General features: G+C 37.4%; 3 protein-coding genes across 3 annotated transcripts; all 3 read left to right on the top strand.

Annotated features, from left to right (window-relative positions):
• Positions 1-1,076: 1,076 nt before the first annotated feature.
• On the top strand, positions 1,077-15,153 carry camk1gb (calcium/calmodulin-dependent protein kinase IGb). Its single transcript, XM_059333214.1, has 13 exons — positions 1,077-1,493; positions 3,217-3,328; positions 8,336-8,461; positions 8,635-8,709; positions 8,813-8,951; positions 9,930-10,053; positions 10,252-10,327; positions 10,613-10,725; positions 10,819-10,897; positions 11,726-11,813; positions 12,959-13,308; positions 13,402-13,496; positions 14,134-15,153. The coding sequence occupies exons 1-12, from the start codon at positions 1,370-1,372 to the stop codon at positions 13,454-13,456; spliced, it is 1,461 nt and encodes a 486-aa protein (XP_059189197.1). The 5' UTR covers positions 1,077-1,369; the 3' UTR covers positions 13,457-13,496; positions 14,134-15,153.
• Positions 15,154-17,994: 2,841 nt separating this feature from the next.
• g0s2 (G0/G1 switch 2) lies at positions 17,995-19,394 on the top strand. The gene is made up of 3 exons (XM_059333814.1): positions 17,995-18,198; positions 18,539-18,620; positions 18,743-19,394. The coding sequence occupies exons 1-3, from the start codon at positions 18,180-18,182 to the stop codon at positions 19,110-19,112; spliced, it is 471 nt and encodes a 156-aa protein (XP_059189797.1). The 5' UTR covers positions 17,995-18,179; the 3' UTR covers positions 19,113-19,394.
• A 1,600-nt stretch (positions 19,395-20,994) lies between these two features.
• taf8 (TAF8 RNA polymerase II, TATA box binding protein (TBP)-associated factor) lies at positions 20,995-27,421 on the top strand. The gene is made up of 8 exons (XM_059332249.1): positions 20,995-21,157; positions 22,772-22,931; positions 25,082-25,180; positions 25,272-25,334; positions 25,431-25,555; positions 25,789-25,936; positions 26,107-26,249; positions 26,947-27,421. The coding sequence occupies exons 1-8, from the start codon at positions 21,110-21,112 to the stop codon at positions 27,085-27,087; spliced, it is 927 nt and encodes a 308-aa protein (XP_059188232.1). The 5' UTR covers positions 20,995-21,109; the 3' UTR covers positions 27,088-27,421.
• The last annotated feature ends 5 nt before the right edge of the window (positions 27,422-27,426 follow it).

The raw sequence follows: 27,426 nt of genomic DNA, 5'->3' as shown, positions 1-27,426 counted from the left end.
ATAGAAAGCATTAACATAATCAAAACCTTACTGCTGCTAAAAATCATTAGTTAGATCATTATTACGGTGCCTATAAAAGTATTTGAGTACAATGTGGAAGTTTTCATGAATTCAATTTTACATGGCTTCTTTGACTAACAGAAAAATGCCTTTAATATTCAAAATGAGCAAAGATCTCTGGTGGTATTATATATATTATATATAAAAGTAAGTATTCTGCCTTTTTTATAGGAGACAGTGAAATCTTCAGGACTTCTATGAAAGTCACATATTTAAGTAAATGAACTCAGGTCCACTCAGTGTAGGACTGGGCAATGATACAGTTATTGTCTTTCAACGGACTAATGCTGTTTAAACTGATAATAACCAAAATAACAAGAAAATCTGATGTTGATGTTGTTGACAATTAAATATTTTGAGGGAAAATAATTTAAAGATTGCAGTTTTGTCTTTTCAAATCACATAACAGTCAGTGTAGAAATATTTAGAATTTTTTTCTCTGTAATTTCATTTAAAACTGTTTTGTTCATTTTGTACTAACATTCTTAATTAAATAAGAAAATACTCAACACTTTTCATTTCTAAAATAATATAATTTATCCAGGAGTAAACAAAAACAGACTAAAGCATTATTACTTTTTTTTAATACCACAAAACATGCAATATAAATCCTTACTGAGATGTGAAATTAACTATATTGGAATAGATTTTTGGCCATTAGACCTGACTAACTCTTTGGGATTTTGCCATATACTGACCTACATACTTATGCAAACCATTTTGTATTTTATATTCATGATTAATTTAGATCACTTTGTGGATATCTGTTTTCACTACAAAACTACCCTTTTTTCTGTTAATCCGTGTGAAAAAGCCGCATTACATGCTGGTAAACATGAAAACGTTCTAGTTTAATTCTAATGCAGTGCTTTTCTGGGCAACATAATGCATGCTAGTTTAATAATTGATAGGTAAATCAGTAATTTTAGTTATTTTAGTAAAAATGTAAACATAAATGTTGTTATAAGGCATTAATAAACATTCTAAGTGTTAATTAAGCCTTTAGTTTCCATTTAGCTCGTCTTAGTGGTACACAGTTTTAAAACTGACCATGCATTTCAAAATGGTAGTTCAATCAGTGCTCAGAAACCTGCACAACATACGTGCATGTACATGTGATTGCACGTGCGCGTGCACGCGTCGCTGTTATGAATGAATCGTGCAGTTTTGGAAAAAAGCTGCTCATTTCTGCGCAGCACACGCCGTTTTTTGTGAAACCTGTAGCTGCGTGGAGAGATGACTGCAGCAGTGAAGTGTCTCTGAGCACCTGTGACTGTCCTGCTCAGCAGCCCCTCCCCTCGGCTCTCTCATGGATGTAATCTCTGACTTGACAACAGGTATTTGTAAGGTCCCGGACAAAGTAAGCTGCACAGACCTCAGCGAGCAGTTGGCAGGAGAGTCAGAGCAGAGCTCCTCCAGCGCAGAGTCTCTCGGTAAGTCTCACTCTGATGAATGAACCTTTAATGAATCATCTGTTGTTTAATTTCAAAATACAGCCGCATGTTTTCTGCCTCATTTGTATTCTGTGCGTAATGCTGGCTAGTTTTGCGTTAACGTCCAGCCTCCTGAGTCAATTTATGAGTCCAAACTTGTTTGTATTGAATATCGCTCAAACGTGAGAGCTGTGTGGTCCAAGCTTGATCTCAATATCTGATCACTGGCCTGTTGTTTTGCCGCAGAGTGATCTTTCCGTGGATGCCGCAGCCAACTTGCTGGTAGCAGAGAGAATAGAGAAGCTTTCTGTGTTCTTATTCTTTCATTGTTTTTGTGTGCGTCAAACGCGTAAACGTGCAGGTAAGGGTCCTCCCTTGCTCTGTGCATTAAGGAGAATGTGGAAGGATTTTTTTTTGTGTGCGCAAAATTTCAAAAACAACACAGCAGCTGCATTGAAATGCGGGGCTCTGCTGCAGGTTTTGACTGCAAATGAGTTTTGCATCGCTGCTTGTGTATTATTCTCCAGCAGCCAGTGCTTCGCTCTGCATCACAGTGTGCGTGTTTGAGGGAGACACAACTGAGTCTTCTTGCATTTTCGGAGCTGCTCCGCTAAATTACAACACGAAATAATGTCTGCAGGGGGAGGCTAGTGTGAACAACGGGGAAATCTTTTTTTTTTTTTTTTAAATGCTTTGTTGTGTTCAGGGAAACACCAGAGCCTCAGAACTCATCATCAGTGCGTGGATAGTGACTCAGTGTGGGGACACACCTTCAGATATACTGTACCAAATAATGCAAATGTAATTTATTTTATGCATGTTATGCAACATTTGAGTTAATGTAATATACCTACACAACTAAGAACACAGAAGAAAAATGAGAATGAGACTGATTCAGCAGGTACATTTTCTTTCTTTTTTTAAAGACATTTATTCAGCACTAACAATAAAGTTATTTAAAGTTATTCTTCAGTATGTGAACCTGTGGTAAGGTCAGGTCTCCAGATCAACAGTTAATCCCTTATATAAGAGGAAAGAGGACAGGAAAGCAAACTGGGTAACCTGCTCATTTTAAAGTGCTCCTAATCCTTCTAAGTACCTTCAGTTTTATTGGATTCTCTTCTGAATCCTGAGAAATGTTTATTATTTAAGACACGAACATTTTTTGCCTAACATGAGAACTGAACATATCAGACTGATGGTCAGATTTGTACAGGGAGGCTTTTAAAAAAATAGTTTGTCAACAGTTATTTTATTATTTTATTCTTAAGAACATTTTTTGACAGTGCAATGGAAAAAAGGAAATATTTCTCTTTCTTTTCTTTTCTTTTCTTTTCTTTTCTTTTCTTTTCTTTGACATATATAACATAATTTATTCATACACTGCAGCATCACAGAGTATACAGTTGTCCTGGCCTTGCTTCATGCCCTTCAGTGTGCTAGTTCCAGGGCGGATTAGTTGCTCTAACCTTTTGTCAGCCAGACAAAGACACATGTCATCCTCCTACAGACAGTCTGAGCAGCGCAGCAGACACTCACACCTGCCTTCACACCTGCTTTCTCATGGCTTCAGTAATCCCAAAGGACTTTCTGTGCATAATCATGAGGGAGTCTGGACAATAACACAGGATTATTGCAGAAGTTGATCAGCGTAAAGGGAAACGGGGCATCGTGGAACTTCAGTGTTGACATCTAGTCTCCTCTTTCTCTTTGCTTCTGAAAGAATCCTCGACCAAAGCGTCTGCAGACATGGGTCGTCAAGAGGCTGACCATGTGTGGAAAAAGGACACTGAAAACATCCAGGAGGTTTTTGACTTCATGGAAGAGTTGGGATCGTAAGTACACTTCACTTTAATCTAAGATAGCTCCAGTGGTGGAACGTAACTAAGAACATTTACTCAAGTTCTGTATTTAGGTTCAATTTTGAGTATTTCCACATGTAACTCTATACTTCTACTTCACTACATTTTAGATGCAAATATTGTACTTTTTACTCCATTATATTTAGCAGCCCGCTTTAGTTGCTTTTCAGGTCAAGATTGAATATAAAAAAAACACGATCAATTTAAATTAATTATGCATTTTTATTAATTAAACCACATAAAAGTATGTTAGGTAGTTGAAATTATCCCTACCTTGACAACAGTAAAATGCTGCTTACATAAATGCATCAAAAATAATACAATAATATATTTGGAATGTATATAACAATCTAAGTGGGGCCATTCTGCATAATGAGTACTTTTACTTTTGATTCTTTAAGTACATTTTGATGCTGATACTTTTGTACTTTTACTGAAGTAAGTTTTGAATGCAGGACTTTTACTTGTAGTGGAGTAATTATGTAGTGTGGTATTAGTACGTTTACTTAAGTAAGTGATCTGAATACTTCTTCCACCACTGGTTAGCACTATTTGTTTGCATACAAAGTATTCATTTACTCAAGAAATCTTAATATTTATTGAGTGGGTTTTAATATCCAGTTACTGTATATACTGTAGAATGTCTCCCTGTGTTTCTTCGTACCTCTGGAAATATTTAGCATTGCTGGATGTTTTTGTTTTCTGTGATATTGAGGGCAACAAGCAGAACTTTTGTCCTGACTTCCACGTGGCGTGATTATAGACTCACCACACGCTGTTTGAGTTGGAGGACAGATTACTGGTTTAATTGGATTGACATGGGGAGGCCTACTTTCATGCGGTCTTAGACAACAACACACCTTGGCCGTTAGAGGTTTAGTCAGTCTGGCTTCCCTGATGGCACCTGGCTGTGAGTCGGCTTAACAGTTCATTCAACAGTTCATTCACAAAAATGCACATCTTGCTAATATTTTTTTGTAACTTTAAATTATATTCTGTAAAGTCTTATTGAATTGTGACACTCAGAAGAAAAAAAATAGAAAACAAGCAGAGCTGCAACATTTAGTTGATAATTGATTAGTTGATTACCAGAAAAAATATCAACACCTATTTTAGGTGATTTAAAAAAATTTTTAAAAAGCCAAATTTTCTCCGATAATGTTCACTGTTTTTCTCTGTTAATGTGTAAATCAGCTGATAATCTTTGGGACTTTGAATTTTGCTTTCACTAGGGATGCAGCTAGTGATTCATTTCATCATTATTTTCTCAATTTAATAATAGTTTGGACAATTAAATGTAATAAAATTGTGAAAAATGTCCATCCGAGTCTCACAAAGTCCAAGGACATCTTTAAATATCTTGTTTTGTCAATCCAAAAAAGATATTCAGATAAGATAGATAGAAGAAGATATTCAGATCATAATACAAGAAATGCAAACAATAATCATTAATAATTAAAAACCACTTTAATGAACCATCAATTATCCAAATAGTATCTCAAATGCCTTTTCTGTCAATTTACTTATTGACTGGGTGACTAATCGTTGCAAGTCACACAAAACAAAACATTTAATAAGATCATCATTGGATTTAGGAAGCTTTGATTGAAAATTTTCAGTATTTTTTTGCTATTTCATAGACAAAACAAGATGATATAAAACTGATGAAACACTGTCTGAACTCAAAGTTCACCTGTCATTTGAAATACCAATCATGAAGATGATGTGTTACTGTACACCATGCAAACATTCAGCTGCTCTAATGTCTGCGAGGTCAACACTGATAATCAGCTGCTCTTCTACACTCTGATGTATTTACCGAGCGGCTGGAGAACAGCAGATCAGAGGCCAACGGTAAATAAAGGTGCGATGGAGCGACAGCTGCCAAAGTGAGGTCATCGTGTTTTCAGGAAAACAGAGCGGATCTACACAGAGGGCTGAGGAAGCTGCTGAGAGGTTTTAGCTGAGCACATCAGCGGTGATTGGACTGTGGAGGAGGCGAGGCCCTCCTGAGCACATCATATAATGTGTGGTCCAATTAGTTTGCAGCAATAGCTTTCATTTCCCCAAACACTACTAAACAATTCAGGGAGTTTTATGGAAAAATAGGCCAAGTCGTGTGGATGTGCTTGTAATAAGTTCAGTGCTGTAAAACCTCAAATAAAACATTAAGACAGACTGATGTTTTATAGTCCGCAATAAGATTAAAGACAAGGAACCAAAGGAGAGACACAAAAGCAGATTGAAGCAAATCTGTTAGTGATCTCTGAGCTGTTGTGTCTATTCTTATCTATACGGTTTTTGTATTCCATCACAATAAAAGGAAAGAGAATCCAGAGGGGAGAGGAGGTTGCGTAAAACACCAGATACATCCTTTCCCATTGGGCCTCATCACAGTGTAAACAACATCATACTGGTTTCCTGGCAATCAGGATGCAGTCTCTTCAGGGGTAAATGCAACTCTCAAAAAGCGCAGAGAAATTTCATTTTTGCCTGCTTTTGTATTTTAAGTTCCCAAATTTACACACTCAAGTAAGCAAGCCGCTGATTTTTGATTGACCTTTGTCTTTTTGAATAATAAAAAAAACCTGATGCAGTCCGGCATTCTTGTTCAGAACTTTATTGATGATTTCTCTTGAGAATCACAATAAGTTTGAAGGAGATCTGAGGGAGAAAATGAGCTGCAGTAACCAAGGAGAAATCAAATGAGCAACGGGAAGTGAAGAGCTGTCTGTGATCATGCTGTGGGGGCAGCTTGTTCCTGTCTCCCTCCCCGAGGCGGCCTGTCGGAGTGTGTGTGGCAACGTTTGCCTTCCAAATTTGACACAGTACGTTTATTAGAAAACATAAAACTGACAACAGTTATGATTCACACTGTGCTGTTAAATTAATACTAAGATCTACAGGAAGCCTGTATGTTCTGGTAACACTTTGTATGATGCCGAAGTCTATAATTGCTTAATAGCAACATTATAAACATACTTAGAATGCATTATAATCTTCTTTTTAATTATGGTTATGAACACAAATATTTGCAATGCTTTAGAGCAATAATCGTAACACATTATAAACTTTACAAAGATTGTTTTGTAAATTATCATAGTGTGTTACAATTGGTTTAATACATTAACCATTTAAACATACAATATTTTATAATGCATTTTAAATCCTATTACAATTCATTATAATGTGATAGCTATAAGTGTTATAACACTGTTTAATTATAGTTATAAGCACTTATTAATATTTGTATTGCTTTACAGCAATAATTGTTGCACATTTTATGATGATATATAAGGTATAACACATTATAAATGTGTTTATAATGCATTATAGACGTTGGTTTGCAAAACAATGTGAGTGAGTGACCACAAAATTTAAAGTAATGTGATACTTTAAATTCTTAATAATGTGCTATATTATTGTTATAAAGCATTATTAATATTTAAATGTGTTTATAACTATAACTATACTGTGCTATAAGCAGATTATAAGTGTGTTTATAGTGCATTATAGACAGGCTTCATAGAAAGTGTTACCTACATTCCTCCATCCTTCAGGGTCAGAGTCATCACCTTACAGGCAGAGTGCAGGGCTGTGCTGCCCTTGACATCAATCTGTGCCCCACCCTGACCTGACCTGACCTGACCTGACCTGACCTGTACTGTACTGTACTGTACTGTACTGTACTGTACTGTACTTTCTGAAGGAAGTTCTTGTTCCTGCTGCACATGCTCAGTTTCTGACCTTTGCGCCCAAGCTCTCAGCCTGCTGCGGTTTTCCATTACGTCAGGGATAAAGCACCTAATCCACCTGGTGGAACAACTATTCCCAGACAGCGCTGAAGATAGCACGGCCACAGAGCAGCACAGAGCAGAATAATAAGCCTCTGACATGACAATAGTTAAGCCACAAAGATCTTCGGCAGGCCTTAATTGAACCTCTTGATATTGCTATTTGCGACATGTTTATTTTAATTCTGATGCGCTCCAAGAAGTCAAGGCTGTTTCCATCTCTGAATGAGACAAGTTGGCAACGAGAAATAACACGATGGAGCTATAAAATCCACAGAAACAAAACAGGATACATTTTATAAACACTTAATTTAATTTAATTGTTTATAACAACACACATTAATCTACATTTACCGGTATTGGCCAGCTGGCTAATTTTCAGGTGCAGTCCTTTGGTGAGATGTTTTTGTTTTTTACAACCATAGTAAATAGTGTAAAACATTTCAGACAGAAGACAACAAAACACAATAAAGAAAGCAACAACAACAGTAAAATAAGCATTCAAAACAACAAAACAGAGCCATATTATACAGGTTATAGACATTTTTTGAACATATGAGGCAGAAATGAACAGAGCAATGATGATCTTGATGAAAAATTTATAAACGACGTGAATACTGGGTTAAATGTTACTAAGCTGGTTTTGTCCATAGGTAATAAAATGTGTCTACCAGCACCTCTAAAAGTCATAATTACAGGGGATTGGCCTATAGACCCCCACTATTGTCCTTATACACTTTTGTGCAAATCCAGTGTAGCAGTTTTCCCTTGCTTCCAGTCTTAATGCTAAGCTAAGCTAATGCATCCTTGCGTCAGCTTCATATTGAACAGATGTAAGAATGGTATTAATATTTTCATCTAACTGTCAGTATGAAGTGCATTAGTTTAACATGACATGATATTATCTAAACAAAAGCATTTGATGTGTGAACAAAATAGAAACATTTAAGTAAGCTATCTCTGATTGGCTAAGAAAAAAGGAAAGTAGACACACAAAGAGGCAAATACTTACAATACTGTTAAAGTTCCCATATTTAACTAACAATTCCCTGTTTCTAATAAGAGAAAAGACTCATATTTCCTCCTACTGAAAGAGCCTTTTTATCTCTTTCTCTGATGCTTCAAAGCAATTAGCGGCTGCATCATCAATAACTGACTTTCATTGTGTTTGTGTGTTAATGAACAGTGGGGCGTTCTCAGAGGTGTATATGGTGAAGGAGAAGAAGACGGGGAAGCTGTTTGCCATGAAGTGCGTGAAGAAGAAACAAAAGAGGGACATCAATCTGGAGAATGAGATTGCCGTGCTGAGAAAGTAATTAACATGAATTTTTATGAGCCAACAACTTTCATTTCATAGTCCCTCAGGAGTCAGTGTGGTGAGGAATCACACTCATCCGCTTCCTCTTTTAAATGTCGCTTATGTTGAAAATATGTGAATTCTGTTGTGGGATTATAATAACAGCAATGCAATTATGTCCTGAACAGAATTCAACATGAGAACGTGGTGGGGATGGAGGATTTCTATGAAAGTCGGAGCCATTACTATCTCGTCATGGAGCTGTGAGTTTTTATATTCTTATATTATGATTTAAATGAGCAGATGAGCTAATAAAAGGTTTGATTTTTAGAACACATTTTGATGGCAGTGCTGTCCTCTTGTCAGTGTTGCAGGCGGCGAGCTCTTTGATCGTATCCTGGACCGTGGGGTGTACTCCGAGAAGGATGCCAGCCGTGTGATCCAGCAGGTGCTGCAGGCCGTCAGCTACCTGCACGAAAGCGGCATTGTGCATCGTGACCTCAAGGTATGAATCAGAAACTATAATACAGTCATATGTTCACATTGGCTGAACTCAAGATCTTGCAATAAATATTTATATATTTGCATTTTGCAGGATTTTTATTTATCTGATATAGTATGCTTAAACTAAACGTGGGTAATTCTCCACCTGAACTCTAATTTCCCACATTTTTATGTCTAAGTGACTAATGGGGAAAACAGTTTTTGAAATCGGTCCAGTTGAGCGAGAGAGCTGCATCCAGCAGCCGAGAAACAGGCTTCAAGCACAATTGTGCACTGTCGATGCAGCTATTAAAAGTTCTTGTTTTTGCCACTGAGAGGCTCAGGTTGTTATTTTAAGTGTCTGACAACAACATAGAAATGACCTCATAGACAATTTGAAACAGTTTTCTTTACTTTTACTTGATCCAGTCTGTTTGTTGTTGTGTCTGAACCAGTGGCCAGACTTTTTTGACCAAGTGGAGCACTGACTTATTCAGTGGTGACAGTGATGCGCACACATGTCAGAATAAAACTAATTTACCATGTCTTCACTTTTCACATCTTATTTAACGACTAATATTATAGCATCTTTATTTAAGATACTATTTTAAGATAAATAGACCAATCACAACCGAGGCACCATACAGATGTAAAATAAAGCTTCCATGCTTTATTTTTTAAGGTCTTAATTACAAATTTTTAAATAAATAAGCCAAACACCCCACCTCTGACCACGTAGATAGCCAATCATAGTATAGTACAATGGGCTGGAACCTACTCAAGTAAAAATCTGAATATCGATGTGTTGTTCATGTCATCTAACTTTCAACAAGAAACCTTTTCACCAAAACACAGAGACTTTTAGAGGTGCAGCTCCATTTACAGCAGTGTGACTTCTACAGAGAGTAGAAAACTTGAGATTTTGTTCCACCACATGTGAAGTAACACTTTGAGAAGTTCCTCATCGAAGACATGAGTGTGTCTGTTTGTTCCTGTACAGCCAGAGAACATCCTGTACTACAGCCAGGACGAGAACTCCAAGATCATGATTAGTGACTTTGGCCTCTCCAAGATGGTAGACAACGGCATCATGTCGACAGCCTGCGGCACCCCAGGATACGTAGGTAAGAAGACGTGTCTGTCTCATGAATGATGTATGGAAAGTGACAGAGTGGGGGGGCTTAAATAGGTCAGAGGAATATAACACACACAGGGGTGTAACACCAAGATAGCACAGACAATATGCAATATTTATACCTGTGTATAATGGTATAATTAGAACGACAACTGGCTCAGCTTTGACATGTTTTACTCACTTTCAGCTCCTGAAGTTTTGGCGCAGAAGCCGTACAGCAAGGCAGTGGACTGCTGGTCTATTGGAGTCATCACCTACATCTTGTAAGTATAAAGCCATGGTGCATGCGTGCATACACAAAGAGGAAAGCAGAAATTAGACTCCTAAGATTATAAATCAGCTCTGTGCTTTCCTATTTTGAGGGACAGGATTTTCAGATTAAAAGCTGCTACTGTTCATGCATGTCTTAGGCATGACACAGTTACCTAATTACTGTGATTGAGCCACAGCACCACCTAGTGAGACTAGTTTATCTGCACACATTAACAGGCGGGGAACGTTCATTTAATGCCCTCTTTATTCAATAATGATAAATGTTTGTGTTTCAGACTCTGTGGATATCCTCCCTTTTATGAAGAAAGTGAGACAAGACTGTTCTCCAAGATCATGAAGGCGCAGTATGAGTTTGACTCGCCCTTCTGGGATGACATTTCTGAATCTGGTAATTACACTGAGCAACAGCACAGAAGACATTATGCTGCTTTATTCCTCCATGCAGCCCCAGCTCTAATATTTGTGTCGCCTTTTGTTACAGCTAAAGATTTCATCCGTAACATGATGCAGAAGAATCCCAGCATGCGCTACTCCACTGACCTCGCACTCAGACATCCATGGTGAGTGTCAATCATCAGCCTCAGAGGATATTAATATAAATATTTGCTTTGTTGAACTATAATTAAAGTCTTAAAGTTTCATCTTTTTACTCTTAAACTGATTTTAGAATAAAAGTAAATAATTCCCTGCAATACAGAGGCATTTCTTGAGTGAGTTGTGTTCTTTTTATTTATTCATTTCGTATTCATTTTATTTTACTTAATTGTATTTTAATTAAATTAAATTAAATTGTATTACATTTTATTTAAAAAACGTATTATTTTATTTTATTTGCATTCACATAAGGCTGCAAAACAAGATGCCATAGACTGGTACATTAGTTGTCCCCCTCAAATAAAGACTAAAAACTAACAAAAAACAAACAAAGAAACTAAGCTAACATAGCTGATACATTTTTTTTATAAAAAAACAAGAAGCGCACAAAATGAGCAGAAAGACTAACAAATCAATTGCCAACAATAAAAAAAATGAAAAACAATGTGGGGGGAAAGAAGAAGAGAAAAGGTAATTATACATCACATCATGTATCATAGTTAAAATAACAAAACATTTATTTTCATGTCTTGAAAGGTTCATAAATCAAAAAAGATTTCATTGTGATTTAGTACAGCTATCATAATGAAAATAGCAATTCTATCTCTCCTAGAACAAGGGAGTCAAACAATATGTATTATAATCATTAGATTTATAACATTTTAGTGACACAACAAACTAAAGAAACTAAAGGTTTGTGGCCACACAGTCGGGTTAGGTCACACAGATCGGTTTAGGATTAATGTCTACCTTGAAATATATTTACCATTCTTCTACGTCATCTGTTTTTCCAGGATTATCGGGAAGACGGCCCGGAGCCAGGACATCTACTACTCCGTCAGCGTTCAGATCCAAAAGAACTTTGCCAAGTCCAAGTGGAAGGTAAGCCTTCGCTAATTTCTTGGCTTTGATGTGGTAAGCCCATTGAGGACCTGCAGTTTATAGTAGATTAATCAGGTATCCACCTAAATCCTTCCTGATTTACAGAGGACAGTTTAATAATATAATGTGCTGTAATCAAGGCCACTTGTGGCTGACGTAGGGCTTTTTACTGTCAGGGGAACCCAAGTGCACCTGATTGTTAAGCAGTAAAACACACTCTAAAACAAGATATCTATTGTATGGACTATGCAGTGTAGTCTCAGTCTCTATCTTACCAATACTACCATACTATTTAGCATGTCACAATACATAGTATGTCAAATGCAGGCACCATATTATGATACAGTAGTACGCCCCAACTGTATTCATGCTGCATTTAACAGTGCAGACTTTGTAAGGGCTGCTAAATTAAACACTACAAGTAAAAAGACAAAGTATGTGAGTAATAAAGTAATATTTTGCTGTTGGACGTGTTCTGGTTTCCGTTTACAGTCCAAATAGTGTTAACCAATCATGTTTGAGCGAGCTTTGTTTGAATAGACTGTCTCTGTCTTGAAACCCTTCAGCTGTCCCCTGATGAGGATTTTGCTCTTTATTTGCTTTTCTAAAAAATGTATGTGCAATGAAATGCAGGGAAACAATCCAACTATGACTGGAAACAAGTCCGGCCTGGGTATCCGTTATCCTGATTTCCGCTGGCTACACAGAAAGCCCCCGAAAATTGTCCCTTGCCTGCAAAAGTTATCATCAGACCATAAGTCATGGATCATAAATAGGAACTGGATAGGATGCCCCCACTCAGCCTCGCAGCCAATTTTTCCCAGTGGCCCCTTGTGGTAGTGCAGCTACATTTTTTGATAAATGAACATTTCAGATTTTTAAGAAACTTGACTCAAGCTGAGAAAATGTATTTAAAAATGCTTGTCATCACAATGCAAAATCTATGAGTTGGAAGCGGGAGAAACACTACTGCACATATTCAGTGGGCTGCCTCTAAACCCTCTATGACTGGAAAACTTTTTTGGCATGTTTCCAGTTTTTACAATACAATCATTCATCAGACCAATAGCTGATAGGTCCTTTGTTTGTAGTCTGTATGCCTCTCAGATCTCTTTTTGAACCTCTTGTCTATGTTCACTTCACAGCAAGCCTACAACGCTGCAGTAGCCATCAACCACATGAAAAAGCTGCAGATGGCCCACTCAGACCTGGTCCTGAGGCAGGCCAGCATCCCAGACATCAAGGTGACCGATGTGTCCTCCCCAAAGAAAAACCACAAACGCCTTGATCCTGACAAATTTGACCCCAAGCCGACGGAGATCAACGGTAAAATAAACGGGACGGTGCACATGTCCCTGCCCACGAGCCCCGTTGAACTGAAGAGCCATTATCACACACTGAAGGCCACTCACAGTCAAGCCTGCCCGCATCACGCGCCCACTATGGCCGAGCAGGGCAAGAACGTCTACCACTCAGAGCCCGCCAACCTCAATGGGTATGTAACAGTTTCATCTGATGCTGTGGATATTTGATTTCTGATATCACAGCAGGACTGATGCATGATGAAACTTTTCTCTTCTGCCACCAGGTATAAAAACCACAGTGGCAAGCCGGTACAGACTGGAGTTTGCTCAGTCATGTGAAAGCTGCATGAAGTTTACATGGAAACAAGCATTTTACACGGTAAGTTCAAGCAAAAAATGCATTACATGTCAATACCAAATGCATTGTAGGACAAGTTTTGAAATAATAAGATAATAATAATAGTAATAATAATAATAATAATAATAATTATGCTGTGTCAGGAAAGGCAAAGAAGCCACAGACATCTGTTGTCCCCCCAACTGAAGGGTAAAATAAATAAATAGATAACAATAAAAACATACAAAAAGAAACTAAACTAAGTTATAATTGATTTTAAAAAAATATTAAAAAAAATAATGACAAGACGCACATAGTCTTCACAATTTACTTTAAAAATGTTAAGGATAAAAAGCTTTTGATAACACGTACTTGCACAGTAGTGTTAATGTTTTGTAAAAAAAAAAGGTGAAGATGATCAACTTGTCTAGTATTATAAAAATGAATTTGGGGACTAAATTTAAATAGGTTTCTAAACAATGATGGTGTTATACTAGTGTTTTACTTTAAACAGTAAAATGTCTATAGTCAGAGACAGAAATAAAGTATTATAATCCTTAGATTTATAATATTTTAGTGACACTACAAACTAAAGAAACAGGCTTGAAGTATATATAAATGTATCCAGGTCATGACAGGCGAATGTGTGTCTAACCGTGAGTGTTTCTGCCCTCTGCAGGTCAGTGTTGCTGTGCTGACTCAGCATGCAGCTGTTTTGTGTCAGCAGGTCCCCCGGTACTGAGAATGAGAAGTGGCTTGATCCTCTGATGGACCTAAACGGTCTGCGAGGTCCACACAGTCAGTGGGACATTTTTAGTTTGGAAAGAGTGCCTATGAAGCTTCCTAACACACACATTAACACACACACACACACGCACACACACACACACACACACACATACACACACACAGATGCACAAGAATCACTTTAACTCAGATACACAGGGTAGACTTCAGTTAAAGGGGGCAGTGCAGACAGTATTTAACAGACGGGCTCACCTGCAGCTGAATGTTCAGCTCATTCAGGGTGAAGCGAGCTTTACATCATACTTCCTGTTGTTTGATCAGGGAGAGTTTAATTCATCAGCGCACACTTAGTGTCCAGGTTTAGTAGGATGGTGGTTACATGTTATTAAAGAAAAAACACACAATGCGATAATACAAATTATTGTACCTCATGTGTAAATATTATTCTTTAACCTACCCTCGTAAGTGCAATAGGATATATGGAAAAACTGCATGCTTACTGCTTTAAATAAGCCATACTGGTATAATTTATTCTGGTGAAGTTGTTTCTTTTTTGTGTTAATTATTCTATTTTTTGTATTAAGTATTTTCTTCTTTTTATAAAAAAACAAACAAACATATAATTATAAAAAAAAGAGCTGTACAGACAAAAACACAATATATGTTTGAACTGACAAAGCATTAACAGTGTAAATGCCACAAGTATATCCATAACTTGCCAACTCATAGCTCTCACATGCCATCAAACTGCTTATAGAGTATAAATCGTCATTTATATTCAGTGTAATAGATGCTTCTTCACTAAATGTCAATGTTTCATTCTGCACAGTCTGTCTTTTGTCTCCCAGCTGTATGTGGCTTTGTGTTGATGCATTCAGCAGATATTGATCTAGTCCTTGTATTACGATGGGATCCCTGTATGCTCGTAACAATAAAGCCTGTTCAGAATCTGGATTCGTTTTTCTCACATTTTATTGGTCTTGACTCTTACTCTTTCTTACTCCACACCAACCACAGGAAAATATATCATAACTGACACATAGAATGGAATGATAATAGCAAACTAGTAGTAACATTATATAAAACTATTGCCACTCTGGCATAAGACAGTATTTTGCAAAATTAAGAATAAAAGGCAATTTTAACTCATGTGCAAACATGTACCATTACTTTTTGAAATACTTTGAAGGTTAAATAGAAAATCATCCACAAAAAAAACTATTTACATGTTTTTTTGGCTGATGAACTTTGAACTGAGTTTCTTTATATATATATATATACATTTTTGGGGGGGGATATTTTCCTCACAAAGGAAACTCAAGACTGCAGAATTGTGAGTGATCCCTGAATGTTGCAGCAATTCACTTTTGATTTGCTAGCAGCAAGAAAACATACAGTATCACTGCAAATTAGTTTATTGTCTGTTCTCTGCCGGATAAGCAGATTTAAAAAGTGTATGAAATAGAAAAACAAACCTACACTATAGACTGAAATTACAGATGAAACATATCAAAAACTGGTCCCCACTTATCATAAAAAATGTCCTCTTAAGCCTTTGAAAGGGAAATGTAATTTTTTATGTTACGTAATTTCTTATTCTTTTGTTTCAAATTTCTTCCGTTTCCCCTTTTCTTTGTTGTTGTTTTGCTGACATAAGAAAACAACAAAATAAAGAGGAAAAATAACTCCTTATCTGACCTGGAATTCCTGATTAAATTAACCTCCAAACCAATTACTTGTCTGTACTTCATCAGTAGCTTAGATGACACAACAGCTGCTCAGGTACACTTGGGATTACTAAGAGTGGTTTCTTAAGGGCAACAGGTTTCAGACATGGTCATTTCCAGTAAGCCATCAGTTACAAAACATATCTTCGACCTGCAACCAGATTCAAACTGAAAGCCTAATTGCTTTACATTTTAGGGTCATATTCAGTTTCCCTGTCTTGCACCAGCCTTTGCTAAAGTATAAACAATATAGTCTAATTTAAATAATATTATTTCAAAATATAACAGATTTTACACTCCAAGATTCAGCTTTAAAATGTCAACAATCATCAAAAAAATAATTGTGTGTGTGTTATTCCCTTAGATTTATACACTTCTGTTTCTCTAAGCACCGCCTGTGTGTACCTACTCTTTCCTCCGCTGAGCTCCTGTTGAAAGAGCTTTCACATCTACACACACCGTAAACCCTCTTCACCCCACCGCAGCCACAACAGTGTTGACTTGGTGAAGTCTGGTGTAGAGACAGACTGTCCATTCAAGCAGAAGAAGCCTGAAATATGGGGCAAAGGTCTCTAAACAGTCTAAACCTTTTCCCAAAATGCCCCGAAGCCAAACTGAATCATTGACAGAGTATTTATAAAGCAATATTTGTGCTTCAGAACTGACTATCAGGGTAAAAGGTTGTTCTTGAATTTGACCACATTTCATCACTGCTCAGCAAAAGTTCAAATGTTGATCAATAATCCACCAAAAGAGGAATTGCACCAGAAGTTGTGAAGGGTTTTTTGTTTTTGTTTTTCTTTCATTTTAAAAGCATGTGCTTGGTGCAACTTTTTCATTTTGTGTCTGTGCATGTTGAAATCACGGATTATTTGTTACCAAATGATGGACATTTAAAAGAAAATGACACAATGTTATTTTTCTTGTTCTTGTTTTTGTTGTTTCTCTTAGTACTGGTCGTATGTTTTTTTATCTTCTGCCCTTTCCTCACTTCAAGGAAGGCATTGTCTTTCAGTTGGTACAACAGCACTGGTTACCATATTCATCTTGATAGTTTAGCATGTTAACATTTGCTGATTAACTCTATTAGTCAGTAGTCAGAAATCACCTAAATCATAAAGGAGGAACCTCTTTATTACACATAAATTGGGGCGGTGCTTGGTCTTTATTTAAGAAGGACAAACATATGACCAGACTCATCTGCCAGAGCAAGTACAAATGAGTTTGGAAGATTTGTCTGGTAGCCAGGGTAATTACTTAAAGCTAATTAGTTAAATATATTTTGGTCAACTTAAAATATGGATGATAGAAAACTGATTTTGGTTCCAGAAAAAAAAGGTGATAATGGATATCTGTACCAAGTTTCATGGCAATACAATCAAGTTTTCCAGGCATTTCACTCACAACATCACATGGTAAAATAAAACAAGAAAACGTCAGCCTCTTGATGGTGTGAGAGGATTTATAGGTCCGGGATTCATTAGTCGAATTTCTTATTATCATTGCTTCTGCTACAGACCCTTCTTCTGTCTTTTTATATTCACTTCTATTGACATTAGTCCTATTCCTTTTAATATTATTACTGCTATTATTACCGCTACTGCTGCTGTTATTAGATTTTATTTACCAGCACCACCACTCTGCTGACTCTGTTCCTCCTCTGTTGTTCTCTCTGAGGTTTCCTCTGAGGGACACAGAACAGAGTGTGTTGTAACCTGTAGAGTCTGTAAAGCAAGAGCCACGACACCACCATGGATAAAACCAAACTGGACTACGTGTCTTGGTGCCGAGCATCTGTCATCTGGTGTGCAGATGTTTAACTGACATGCAGAGCTCTCGTGACGTTGGCTGGTTGTCATTTTCACTGAGCACTGATCACACGTCTCTCTCTGTGACAAAGAGCAGACACATTACAAAACTAAAACCCCCCCTACTGCAGTGGGGGAACAAGGTCAGAGTGCAGACAGTTTCAGACACACATACATGTTAGTCCTCCTGCAGTCTCTCACCACTTCATTGTCAGCTGAGCTCCATGGTCAGACAGTGAACATGAGCCAGAGCAGCTCAGGACGGCATGATCGGGAGGGATTCTATTGACCCATTTCTTCTATTGAATCTTATCTCCTGGTGTTCAATAAGGGGTTTTGCATATGAAACCACACTGGTGTCGAACAAGGCCTTCCAGACAATGAATGGGCCTCCCTTAACACGGTTTCACATACTGTGATTGGACACTAGTCAAGCTCTCCTGATGAGGATCAATACTTATGGTAACTAGCCAAACAACACGGACCAACCTCTCATTAATGACTTCAATGTTCAATAACTTACAGTATTTGAATATCTGTATGATTAATCTGTATCAGCATGGATCAAGATGTTTTTGAGATAGTTGGTAGATGTGTCTGTAGCTACACATACAGACCTCCTGTGATGTCACATGCACAGTTTCACCTCAAGGGAATATTTGCTTCACTTCTTGTCCTAGAAACTCATGCCCTTTCACCCAAACGCATCAATCTCCGAAAAAAGAGATTGCAGTAGCTCATGAATATGCATTCTGTCACCACGGTGGGTGTTGACATGACTCCACTTGTGTTTATATTGCAGGATCGGCCATGGTCTCTTTGCCTGCTAATTTCCTGACTGGGCCGAACACTGACAGAAAGTTAGTTTTGTGGTGTGCTACAAAGTGAGTATCAGCATTTTATGTGTGTGTGTGTAAAGGTACTTGTTTTTAATAATAAGGCAACAGAGTTCTTGGACAGTTTTTTCTAACAAAATATCTGTGCATTTCCCCTTTTTCTTTACCAGACTAATCAAACAGGAAACTATGGAAACCATTGGCGAGATCATACCATTCGCAAAGGAGATGCTAAACCAGAGGCCAGGCCGGAGCATGCTGAAGATCTACATGCTTGGCTCCACTCTGGCGATGCTTGGAGTCGTTGGTGGACTGGTGGAAACGGTTTTAATGCCATTTGTCGAGCAGGAGACTGTTGAGGACGTACTGGAAGAGCTGATCATGGAGGAGAAGAAGAAGGAGAAGAAGCAGGTGTTGAAGTCAAACACTACCTTGGTTCCCACTGAAGTTGTGGACGTGATGGAGACGGAGGTGGTGGAGGCCAAGGCCAAACATCTGACTGAGCGGAGAAGCTCCAGGTCCAGGTTGCATGCTTCTTAAAGAAACCCTCCCCAGCTAAATGGAGACTTGCAATGTTGATGCAAATGGTGGTAAATTAAATCACCACTTTGAACTGGTCACTTTGTACTTGTCTTTTTATTTCAGATTTGGCTAAACATGCAATTTGAAAAAATGAATAAATACACTGGAAACTGCAGGCTTCAGTAACGTCTGGCTGCTGGGCAGCAGATATTTGTGGATGTGACTTGGTGAACGTGTTGAGAAAATGGAATTTGTGTGATTTCATTCATTTTGCACTCCAATAAATCTATTTTTCAGCTAGCAGTTGATTCCGGTCTTATTTCAAAGTAATATAGGTCTTTGCCAAGAAGAAGATCAAAAAGATGCATTTATACCAACACAACATATAAGTTTTAGGGCCAAAATTACAATTTACCTTCTGTGTGACAATTGTATGCTTAACGTGTCATTTTACTCATGAGAGGAAAAACATATGCACATTCAGATCAGTGTAATATCTATTTCACTTCTCTTATTGTGTGCTGTGTCTTAGCTCCAGCATCTCTCAAAGCAGCGTTGGGAACAATAATTCAAAAATCTTTACTTAAATAAAAGTAGCAGCACCTCACTGTGAAAATACTATATTACTAAAAAAAACCTGCATTCAGAACCTAACTTCAATAAAAGTACAATGCAATGTACTGAAAGCATCAAAAGTGAAATAAAATGTTCCCCAACAGTTTTGTACAATAATACATAATGTTTTAGGATTAATATTACTGCTGAATTTGTCTGTTTATTTTATTAAACATTTGTAGATTTGTTTACTTCCATCTGCAGCACTGCAAATTTAATCTGGAAACAAACCACTAAATAAAGCTATCAGACAAATGTCATCAGTTGTGGCGAAGTTAAAAGTTTAAGTTCAAATAAGTAAAAGTACTAATACACTTATGTAGGTGTTATCAGGAAAATGCACTTGAAGTTGTAAGAGTTCATTATGCAGAATGGCTCCATTCAGAATGTTATATAATTCTGTTTTTTTATGTTGTCGTTTGTCAATGTAAGGCCAATTTTAGATTACTTTTTATACTACTGTGTATAGTTGTAGTAAAGCACTGCAAAATATCATATAGGTATATTGTGTTTTTACATTTAAAAAGTAACTAGGTGGAAAATAAATTTATTGAAGTAAAAGCATGAAGTAGCATACAACGAAAATACTCAAGCAGGTACCTTGAATTAAAAAATATAGTACTTTGGACCCATCCCAACTTGATGACCTCCCGCCCCACGTTGCAAACTTATTGTTTCAGAGTGGAAGGCTTCATCACCCCCCTCTGTCAGCCTCTGGCACACTCACTTAGCCAAACTGGCTGCATTGGAGGGCCTATCATACAGGCTAATAAACAGAGTGGAAAGTTTCAATTTGAAATGGGAATGATACTTGTCCAATATTGTTATTTATACTTTTTAATGTATTTATTTATTTTATTGTGTTGTCGTGGTGCTGTCCTGTTTTATCATTTGTTAGATTGTTCTTGTCTCGCTTTTTTTCTTCTTTGTTATTTTGCTCCTTTTCATGGAGTGCAAGCATTGCATAACATATTTTACTGCTAACATTCTGTGTACGATTCTTAATATCACTTTGTAACCAGTCATTCCCACATGTGAACTTGTAATGATATTCCCAATAAATATTAATCATAAAACAATATATATATATATAGTACTTTAGTTAAAGTACTTCCATCACTGCCGAAAAGTTTAGATTTAGTAAGGAAAATGAATCAAACCTCGTTTGAGAATGTAGTAGTTGTAATCATAGACATGGTTGTAATTCTAAATATAACCGCTGGATGGCGGTAAAAAAAAAATAGTGCGCTTAAATTCAAACGTCCGGTTGTGTGGCGGAAATGACGACATAAATTCATACAGTGTTTACTACTAACGGCGGCTATAACAGCCGTCGGACAAATATAGTTGTTGTATAGTTAAATTACTTTAATCAAAAGAGAAATTGCGAATAATTACTCATGGCGGACCCTGCGGTGGCATCGGGAGGTTCACTGAACGCAGGAGGGGTAAGAGGTGGATTTTATACTCGAAGCCGTTAGCCGGATGTTGCTAACTGCTAGCTGTTAGCAATCAGTTAGAGGAGACTCGTTTGTGCTGAATATGTCTCTGCAAGGATTAAAAACGTAAAATAACTACTCTTAAATAAATAATGAGTCTGCTGTGCTTCCGTCGCAGACGACAAGGTTAGCTGGGACAACGTTTACGTTGTTTATTTGTCCGGAAATGCTAATTACGTACATACACCCCCCTCTCTGTGCAAACCTTAGTAGCTATATCTGTATTTGTACGCCGTGGGTGTGTTTGTGTACAAACTCCACACCCAGATTTAACCGCCAACAGCGTGGATATCATGCAGTGTATAGTCAGTTTGTCTTGGCTCATTTGTCTGCATTTGTCATCCTTTACGATACACCTGCTAGTATTTAACAGCTATCGTCACATGTCGTCACCCTGTTAAAATAATCGCCTAACTCATTATTTCAAGTTTTGCAGGAAACACAAAAAACTTCACCAAAAGTGTAACGTATGACATTTGTTGATCATTTCACTCAAAAAGGATGTAACAAAGGATGGCTATTGGCATAGTAATAACACTGTGTAAATTATGTAACTTAACAGAAATAAATGATTTAGGCAATTTTTTGAACATGCCTTTGTGACTTAAGCAAGATATGGTAACACTTTATTTTGAAGGTGTCTACATAAGTCACACAAGCCTGTCAGAAACATGACATGGCAAGTATCATGAGCATTAATGTTACTTCAAAGTGTCATTAATGTTCATGACACATCCCATGTCATGTTTATGACACGCTCATGTGACTCTTATGTAGACACCTTCAAAATAAAGTGTTACCATATCTTCCATATCATCAAAAAATTGCCTAAGTCACATTTTATTTTGACTTGGGCATAATAAATCTGCTCAAGCCACACACTTGACATAGGCCATTATCTTAAAGGGGTAAAATCACATGATCTGATCAACTGAGGATGTAGGCGATTTTACCATAGGTAAAGGAGATGATTTAGGCAAAAAAAAATTTACTTAGGCGATTATTTTAACAGTGTGACGATGTGCTCCTGTACAGTTCACTACATTGAACGTAGCATTGACACACCCCTTTTTTAAGGAGTTTCTTCTAACTCAAATAGGCCAAATAGGAGATAGAAGCTTTAAACATAAAATGCTAATATAATACAAGCCTAATTCCCTTAAAAATTAACATTGTGGAAACGGTAAATAACAGAATGCATCTGATTCAGAATTCAGTGTATATTTTCTAAAATATAATGCCTTTTAATCAGTTTAAATAAATATATTGTCTTCGTACAGTTTTCAATTTGAATATACAGTATGTCTATGGATTAGCAAATTATGTCATTCTGTTTTATTTTTATTTACGTTTCAAACAACGTCAATCAGGGTTGTACTATTTGAGCATGTTTGTTGTCCTCAAGACACTCTTGCTTGTTTTTGATTACTTTGCCAGTTGTTTATATGTCTGTCTGTGTGTCTAGAAGTAGGGAAGCCCCCCACCACCAGGCATCAAATTTAATGTATGTGTATTTGTTTATTTTTTCTCACCTACTGTATATGTTATTTCGTATGTTTTCAGCGTGGAAGTGGTGGTAAAGCAGCTACCAGCCCTGCAGAAAACTACCACCTGGCCCGACGTCGAACCCTGCAGGTTGTTGTCAGTGCCCTCCTGACAGAGTGTGGCTTTGAGAGCGCTGAGAAGGCAGCAGTGGAGACACTCACAGAGATGATGCAGAGCTGTATGTATTAATCCTAAAGTAGATGTTGTTTGTTCATATACCTGAGAGCTGCATGTTTTAAGATGTTTGTGTATTAAATTCAAACATGGCACACAACTCTTCTCCAGGGCACCATGCTTTATTTACCAAATGTTTTGTATTAACTTGCCTTCATCAGTTTAGTCTTTAGGTTGGTTTATTTTACCACAAATATAAACAAAATTTGTTACAGCACATAGCGTAGGTAGATGTAATCTAGATCTGAGGGAGACTTGACAAAGACAGTACTCCAGTTACAGTTTAAATCTAAATAAAACACAACAAACAGGAAATACAATCATAAAACACACTAGACTAAACCCAGCTCAAATAAGGCAGCTTTATTTTTCAGTTACATTGACATAACAATAATAACAAACAACAACACACTATCCCAGCGTTCTCTGTTAAGATGCTTTGAATCATGAAGTAAATTCATAAAATGCACGCATTGACCCTTCTATAGAATAGCAGTAGCACATTGATTCAAAGAGGAGTTGGTGTGCAGTCTCAATGTTAGAAACTTTTCTAATATTTCCAAAATGTATACAAGTTTTTTTTCGACCAAAAATAATTTATATCTTTGTAGCTCTTCACTCTGCTGATGGGTTGCAGACCTTTAAAAAAAATAATGTCCACAGGACGGTTAAGATTCTCTGCTGATTTTCTTTCTTTTTTATTTTTTTTTAATAGAAAACTTGTGCAGGATCATTTGTTTGTAGATACAGTTCGTCCCTGTGGCAGTCATTCATCATTATTGTTGCTGCTATTGAGTTGTGAGGATTTTTTGGCTCAGTATGGGCCCTGATATTGTACTTGTTGTTATGCATATTGGGCATCGGCCAGATGTGAATGATCCACATTCAATACAGCTTCTCATTGTGCTGCGATCAGTTTCTGCTTTGACCTTTTTAAAGGCCAGTTGATGAATCGCTTCCTGCATGAGCTTCAATCAGTTATTGCACTGTAATGTGAAAGAGGCTGTGGCACTGGGTGTGTTGACTGCGCCATTCAGTCAGCTGGTGTGACCAAAGAGTTGAGTCAGTACAGTTGGATGCAAATAGTTTTATTACTCTATAAGCTTTTTATAGCAAAGCTTGATGAATGATGGTGCTTCCAGAAAATTGGAATTGATGTATGTCACATCTTATTGAGACAGACAGTCTTGTACAAAGGGTACAAGATTGTTTCTCTGTATTGGCAGATACCCAGGTGTATCAGCACTGTGTACTTCCACATATTATTTGAATGATGGGCTTATTCTAAAAGATATGTCCAAAACGAACAGCATTTGGTTTTTTTCCTGCAGCTGTTATCTCATCTTTTATGACCCACCCTTTTGTTATATGAAGTTAATTTTACTAGTGCAGTGCCCATAGGAAGTATGTATTTGTATAGTGGGAGATGCAACACAAGAACATGAGTCAGGTGTGGAAATCCAGAGTGAATTGGGTTACTGACCAGTTGTAGGCCTATCACACAATGGGGCTGAGCTCCCCTAAAAGGCGTCCGATCAGAACCAGTGCAATACTGCAACACACCCTACGTAAATAATGATATTTTGAAAAAGTAATTAAAAAATCTTCAAAATCGAGGATGCACACCTTCGTGCCGTGCGCAAGCCACATACGAAATCTTAGGTCAGTGCGAGATATGCCCTAGACACACATCCATACACACACAGACGCTTCTTGCTTTTCTAGATAGACTACAAGCTTATATTTATTAGGTCGGTGGAATTTATCTCTGTACCGATGGAGTGGCTGTGACAGTACACCACATATATCAGTGCAAAAAGAAGTGCAGTTAAGATGCTCTATACAGCCTCCTCGTGATCTGTACCTTCTGCTAGAGAGGAGACATTGACAAAGATGTTGAGTCGGGTTGAAAGGGTCATTCATGATCTTTATTGCTTGTGAAATTGTGTGTTGTGTGTACATGGAGTCCAGTGTGGGGAGATTGCAGTCTATGATCTTTCATGCTCTGTTGATAATTCTGTCTGTTTTCTTTGTTGTGTGCTGAGGTGTGTTTCCATACCAAACAGTAAATCAATATATGATCAATCTAAATGTCTATGTCTATCTATCTTCAGAAGCAGACATTTCTAAACCCTGAGGGTTTTTTTTGTTCAGATATAACTGAAATAGGTCGGTGTGCTAAAGCCTATTGTGAACACACAGCCAGAAGCATCCCAACCCTGTCCGATACAGTGGTCACACTCATTGAAATGGGTAAGTACTGGAGTACACCAACGTATCAGTGATGCATTGCTAACACAAGGTAACACAGTGGGCATTGTTTAATCTGTTTGCTTCACTACAGGTTTCAATGCCGACACCCTGCCTGTGTATGCCAAGAGATCACAAAGGATGGTGATAACCGCCCGTAAGTAGGCACTCTGCTTTCTACTGTCAGTATGGATTCTGATATGATATCTGAAAAAACTGACATAGGTGTGTGTTTGAATTTTATGTACTTCAGCTCCAGTGACGAACCCACCCGTGACTCCAAAAGCTCTGTCAGCCGGACAGAAACGCACACATCCAGCTTACATCCCAAGCCACTTCCCAGAGTTCCCTGACCCTCACACCTACATCAAAACACCAGTGAGTCATAACTTTTCTTGGTTGTTTCAGAGAGCCTTAAACAAACACTAAACTAATACAAATTTCTTTTGGTACTATTACATATGAAGATAAAATATCATTCATCAATGTTGACGCTCCTTGAATGACATGGAAAACTTAATTTTTCACCACTGCAGTCAAGGCATCAGTCTGCAAGCCCTTCATTATTTGTAACAAAAATTGAAGTGTGTTTCTCTCCTTTCTGCACCCAGACGTTCAGAGAGCCTGTGTCAGACTACCAAGTGGTGAGAGAGAAGGCAGCAAGTCAGAAAAGAGATGTGGAGCGAGCGCTCACTCGCTTCATGGCCAAGACCGGAGAAACTCAAAGCCTCTTCAAAGACGACATCACTGCCTTCCCATGTGAGTGATTCCACCCAGCATACCTTTATACCTTTATTTTAAAAATCAGTTGTAATATATTGTTTAAACATTCAAGTCTGTCTTTTTCCTGGTGTGCCTGCATGTCCTTTAAGCTACTGAAAGCTTGTTAAATTTGCAAGAGTAAGAATCTCTGTGAATGTGTTTTTCAGTGATCGCAGCACAGCCAAGCACCATCCCATATCTCAGCGCCCTCCTGCCCTCAGAGCTGGAGTTGCAGACTCTGGAGGAGACGGACTCCTCTGAGCAGGACGACCAGACAGACAGCGAGAACACAGCGGGAAACATCATCAATGTAAGTCTTGGCCACTCGCTTTAGACATTTTTATGGTATACTATACTATACATTTTTTCTAGACATGCTAAACATTTAAAGAAAATTCCTGACATACTATACTATATCTTTTTTATTGAACATTTTATGGCATACTATACTATTTATTTAATTTTTTTCAACAAACTATAATGTGACTTTTTTCATGATGTTTTGGATGACATACTATACTATGACTTTTTTGATGAAAATTTCATAGCATACTACACTAATACTTTTCTAATTTACTTATTTTCATGATATACTTTATTATGGCTTTTTTTCAACAAACTATACCATTACATTTTTATGACATTTTGGATAACATGACGTTTTTGACGTCCTAAAAATAAAATTTAATGACATACTATGATTTTTTTTAAATATTTTTTTACATATTTTACTAGGACTTTTTTAATGATAAGTTCATGGCTTATTATACTATTACATTTTTATCAAATTCTTATGACCATTCTGGAAGGACATACTATATGATGACTTTATTTGACGTTTTATTGCCAAAAGTTAGATGAGAAGACATACCACTTTGTCAATCTTCTCCTCTAACTAAAGAAAGCAAATGCATGCAATTTGCAAAATGTCATCTATTCCTTTAAAATGCGAAGTACTACAATAATTGCTCACTCTCTCTTTTTTTTTCCCTGATTCTCTCATTTAGGATGATCCAGGAGCTGACAAAGAGAACTCCATGCTTCCTCCCAGTGGCGTTGTTCCTTCCACAAAGGTCAGTGAGGACAACGTGATCGACAACCCTTACCTTCGGCCAGTCAAGAAACCCAAAGTGAGGAGGAAGAAATGAGACCAATATGAACCAAGAGACTTATATTTGCCACAGTGGTTGGTACTTTCAGCAGTCCAGTCAGTGACTCAATCTACAGAGGGGAGCAGTGCAGCGTTGAAGCCCACTGTGTGAGCCTGGACCAGCGGCTGCTGTTTCTCAATGCCCAGACCAGTACTGCTGTTGGCTTTTTGTATACCGACTTCTACTGAAGAGATAACTTTCTTTTCTTGTGTTAACTGTCATTTCTTTGAGCACTCACTTTGTAACCATCATCATGGTGTAAAATACAAACCATACAGGGATCCAGTTGTTTTGTGAATAAAGAAAAATAAGTTTCTTTTTTTTTTTTAAACACTT

Source organism: Centropristis striata, chromosome 5, assembly GCF_030273125.1.
Source record: "Centropristis striata isolate RG_2023a ecotype Rhode Island chromosome 5, C.striata_1.0, whole genome shotgun sequence".
In the NCBI taxonomy this organism is placed as follows: domain Eukaryota; kingdom Metazoa; phylum Chordata; class Actinopteri; order Perciformes; family Serranidae; genus Centropristis; species Centropristis striata.
Note: the sequence above shows the minus strand (reverse complement) of the source record. Positions and strands in the feature narration are given on the sequence as shown.

Excerpts from the sequence above, each read along its gene's own strand:
- camk1gb (XM_059333214.1), top strand. The coding sequence starts at position 1,370 with ATGGATGTAATCTCTGACTTGACAACAGGTATTTGTAAGGTCCCGGAC. Across the intron at positions 8,952-9,929 it reads TTGTGCATCGTGACCTCAAG|CCAGAGAACATCCTGTACTA; the intron begins GTATGAATCAGA and ends GTTCCTGTACAG. Across the intron at positions 10,054-10,251 it reads CGGCACCCCAGGATACGTAG|CTCCTGAAGTTTTGGCGCAG; the intron begins GTAAGAAGACGT and ends ACTCACTTTCAG.
- g0s2 (XM_059333814.1), top strand. Across the intron at positions 18,621-18,742 it reads GTTTTGTGGTGTGCTACAAA|ACTAATCAAACAGGAAACTA; the intron begins GTGAGTATCAGC and ends TTTCTTTACCAG.
- taf8 (XM_059332249.1), top strand. The coding sequence starts at position 21,110 with ATGGCGGACCCTGCGGTGGCATCGGGAGGTTCACTGAACGCAGGAGGG. Across the intron at positions 25,556-25,788 it reads ACACCTACATCAAAACACCA|ACGTTCAGAGAGCCTGTGTC; the intron begins GTGAGTCATAAC and ends TTCTGCACCCAG. Across the intron at positions 25,937-26,106 it reads CGACATCACTGCCTTCCCAT|TGATCGCAGCACAGCCAAGC; the intron begins GTGAGTGATTCC and ends TGTGTTTTTCAG.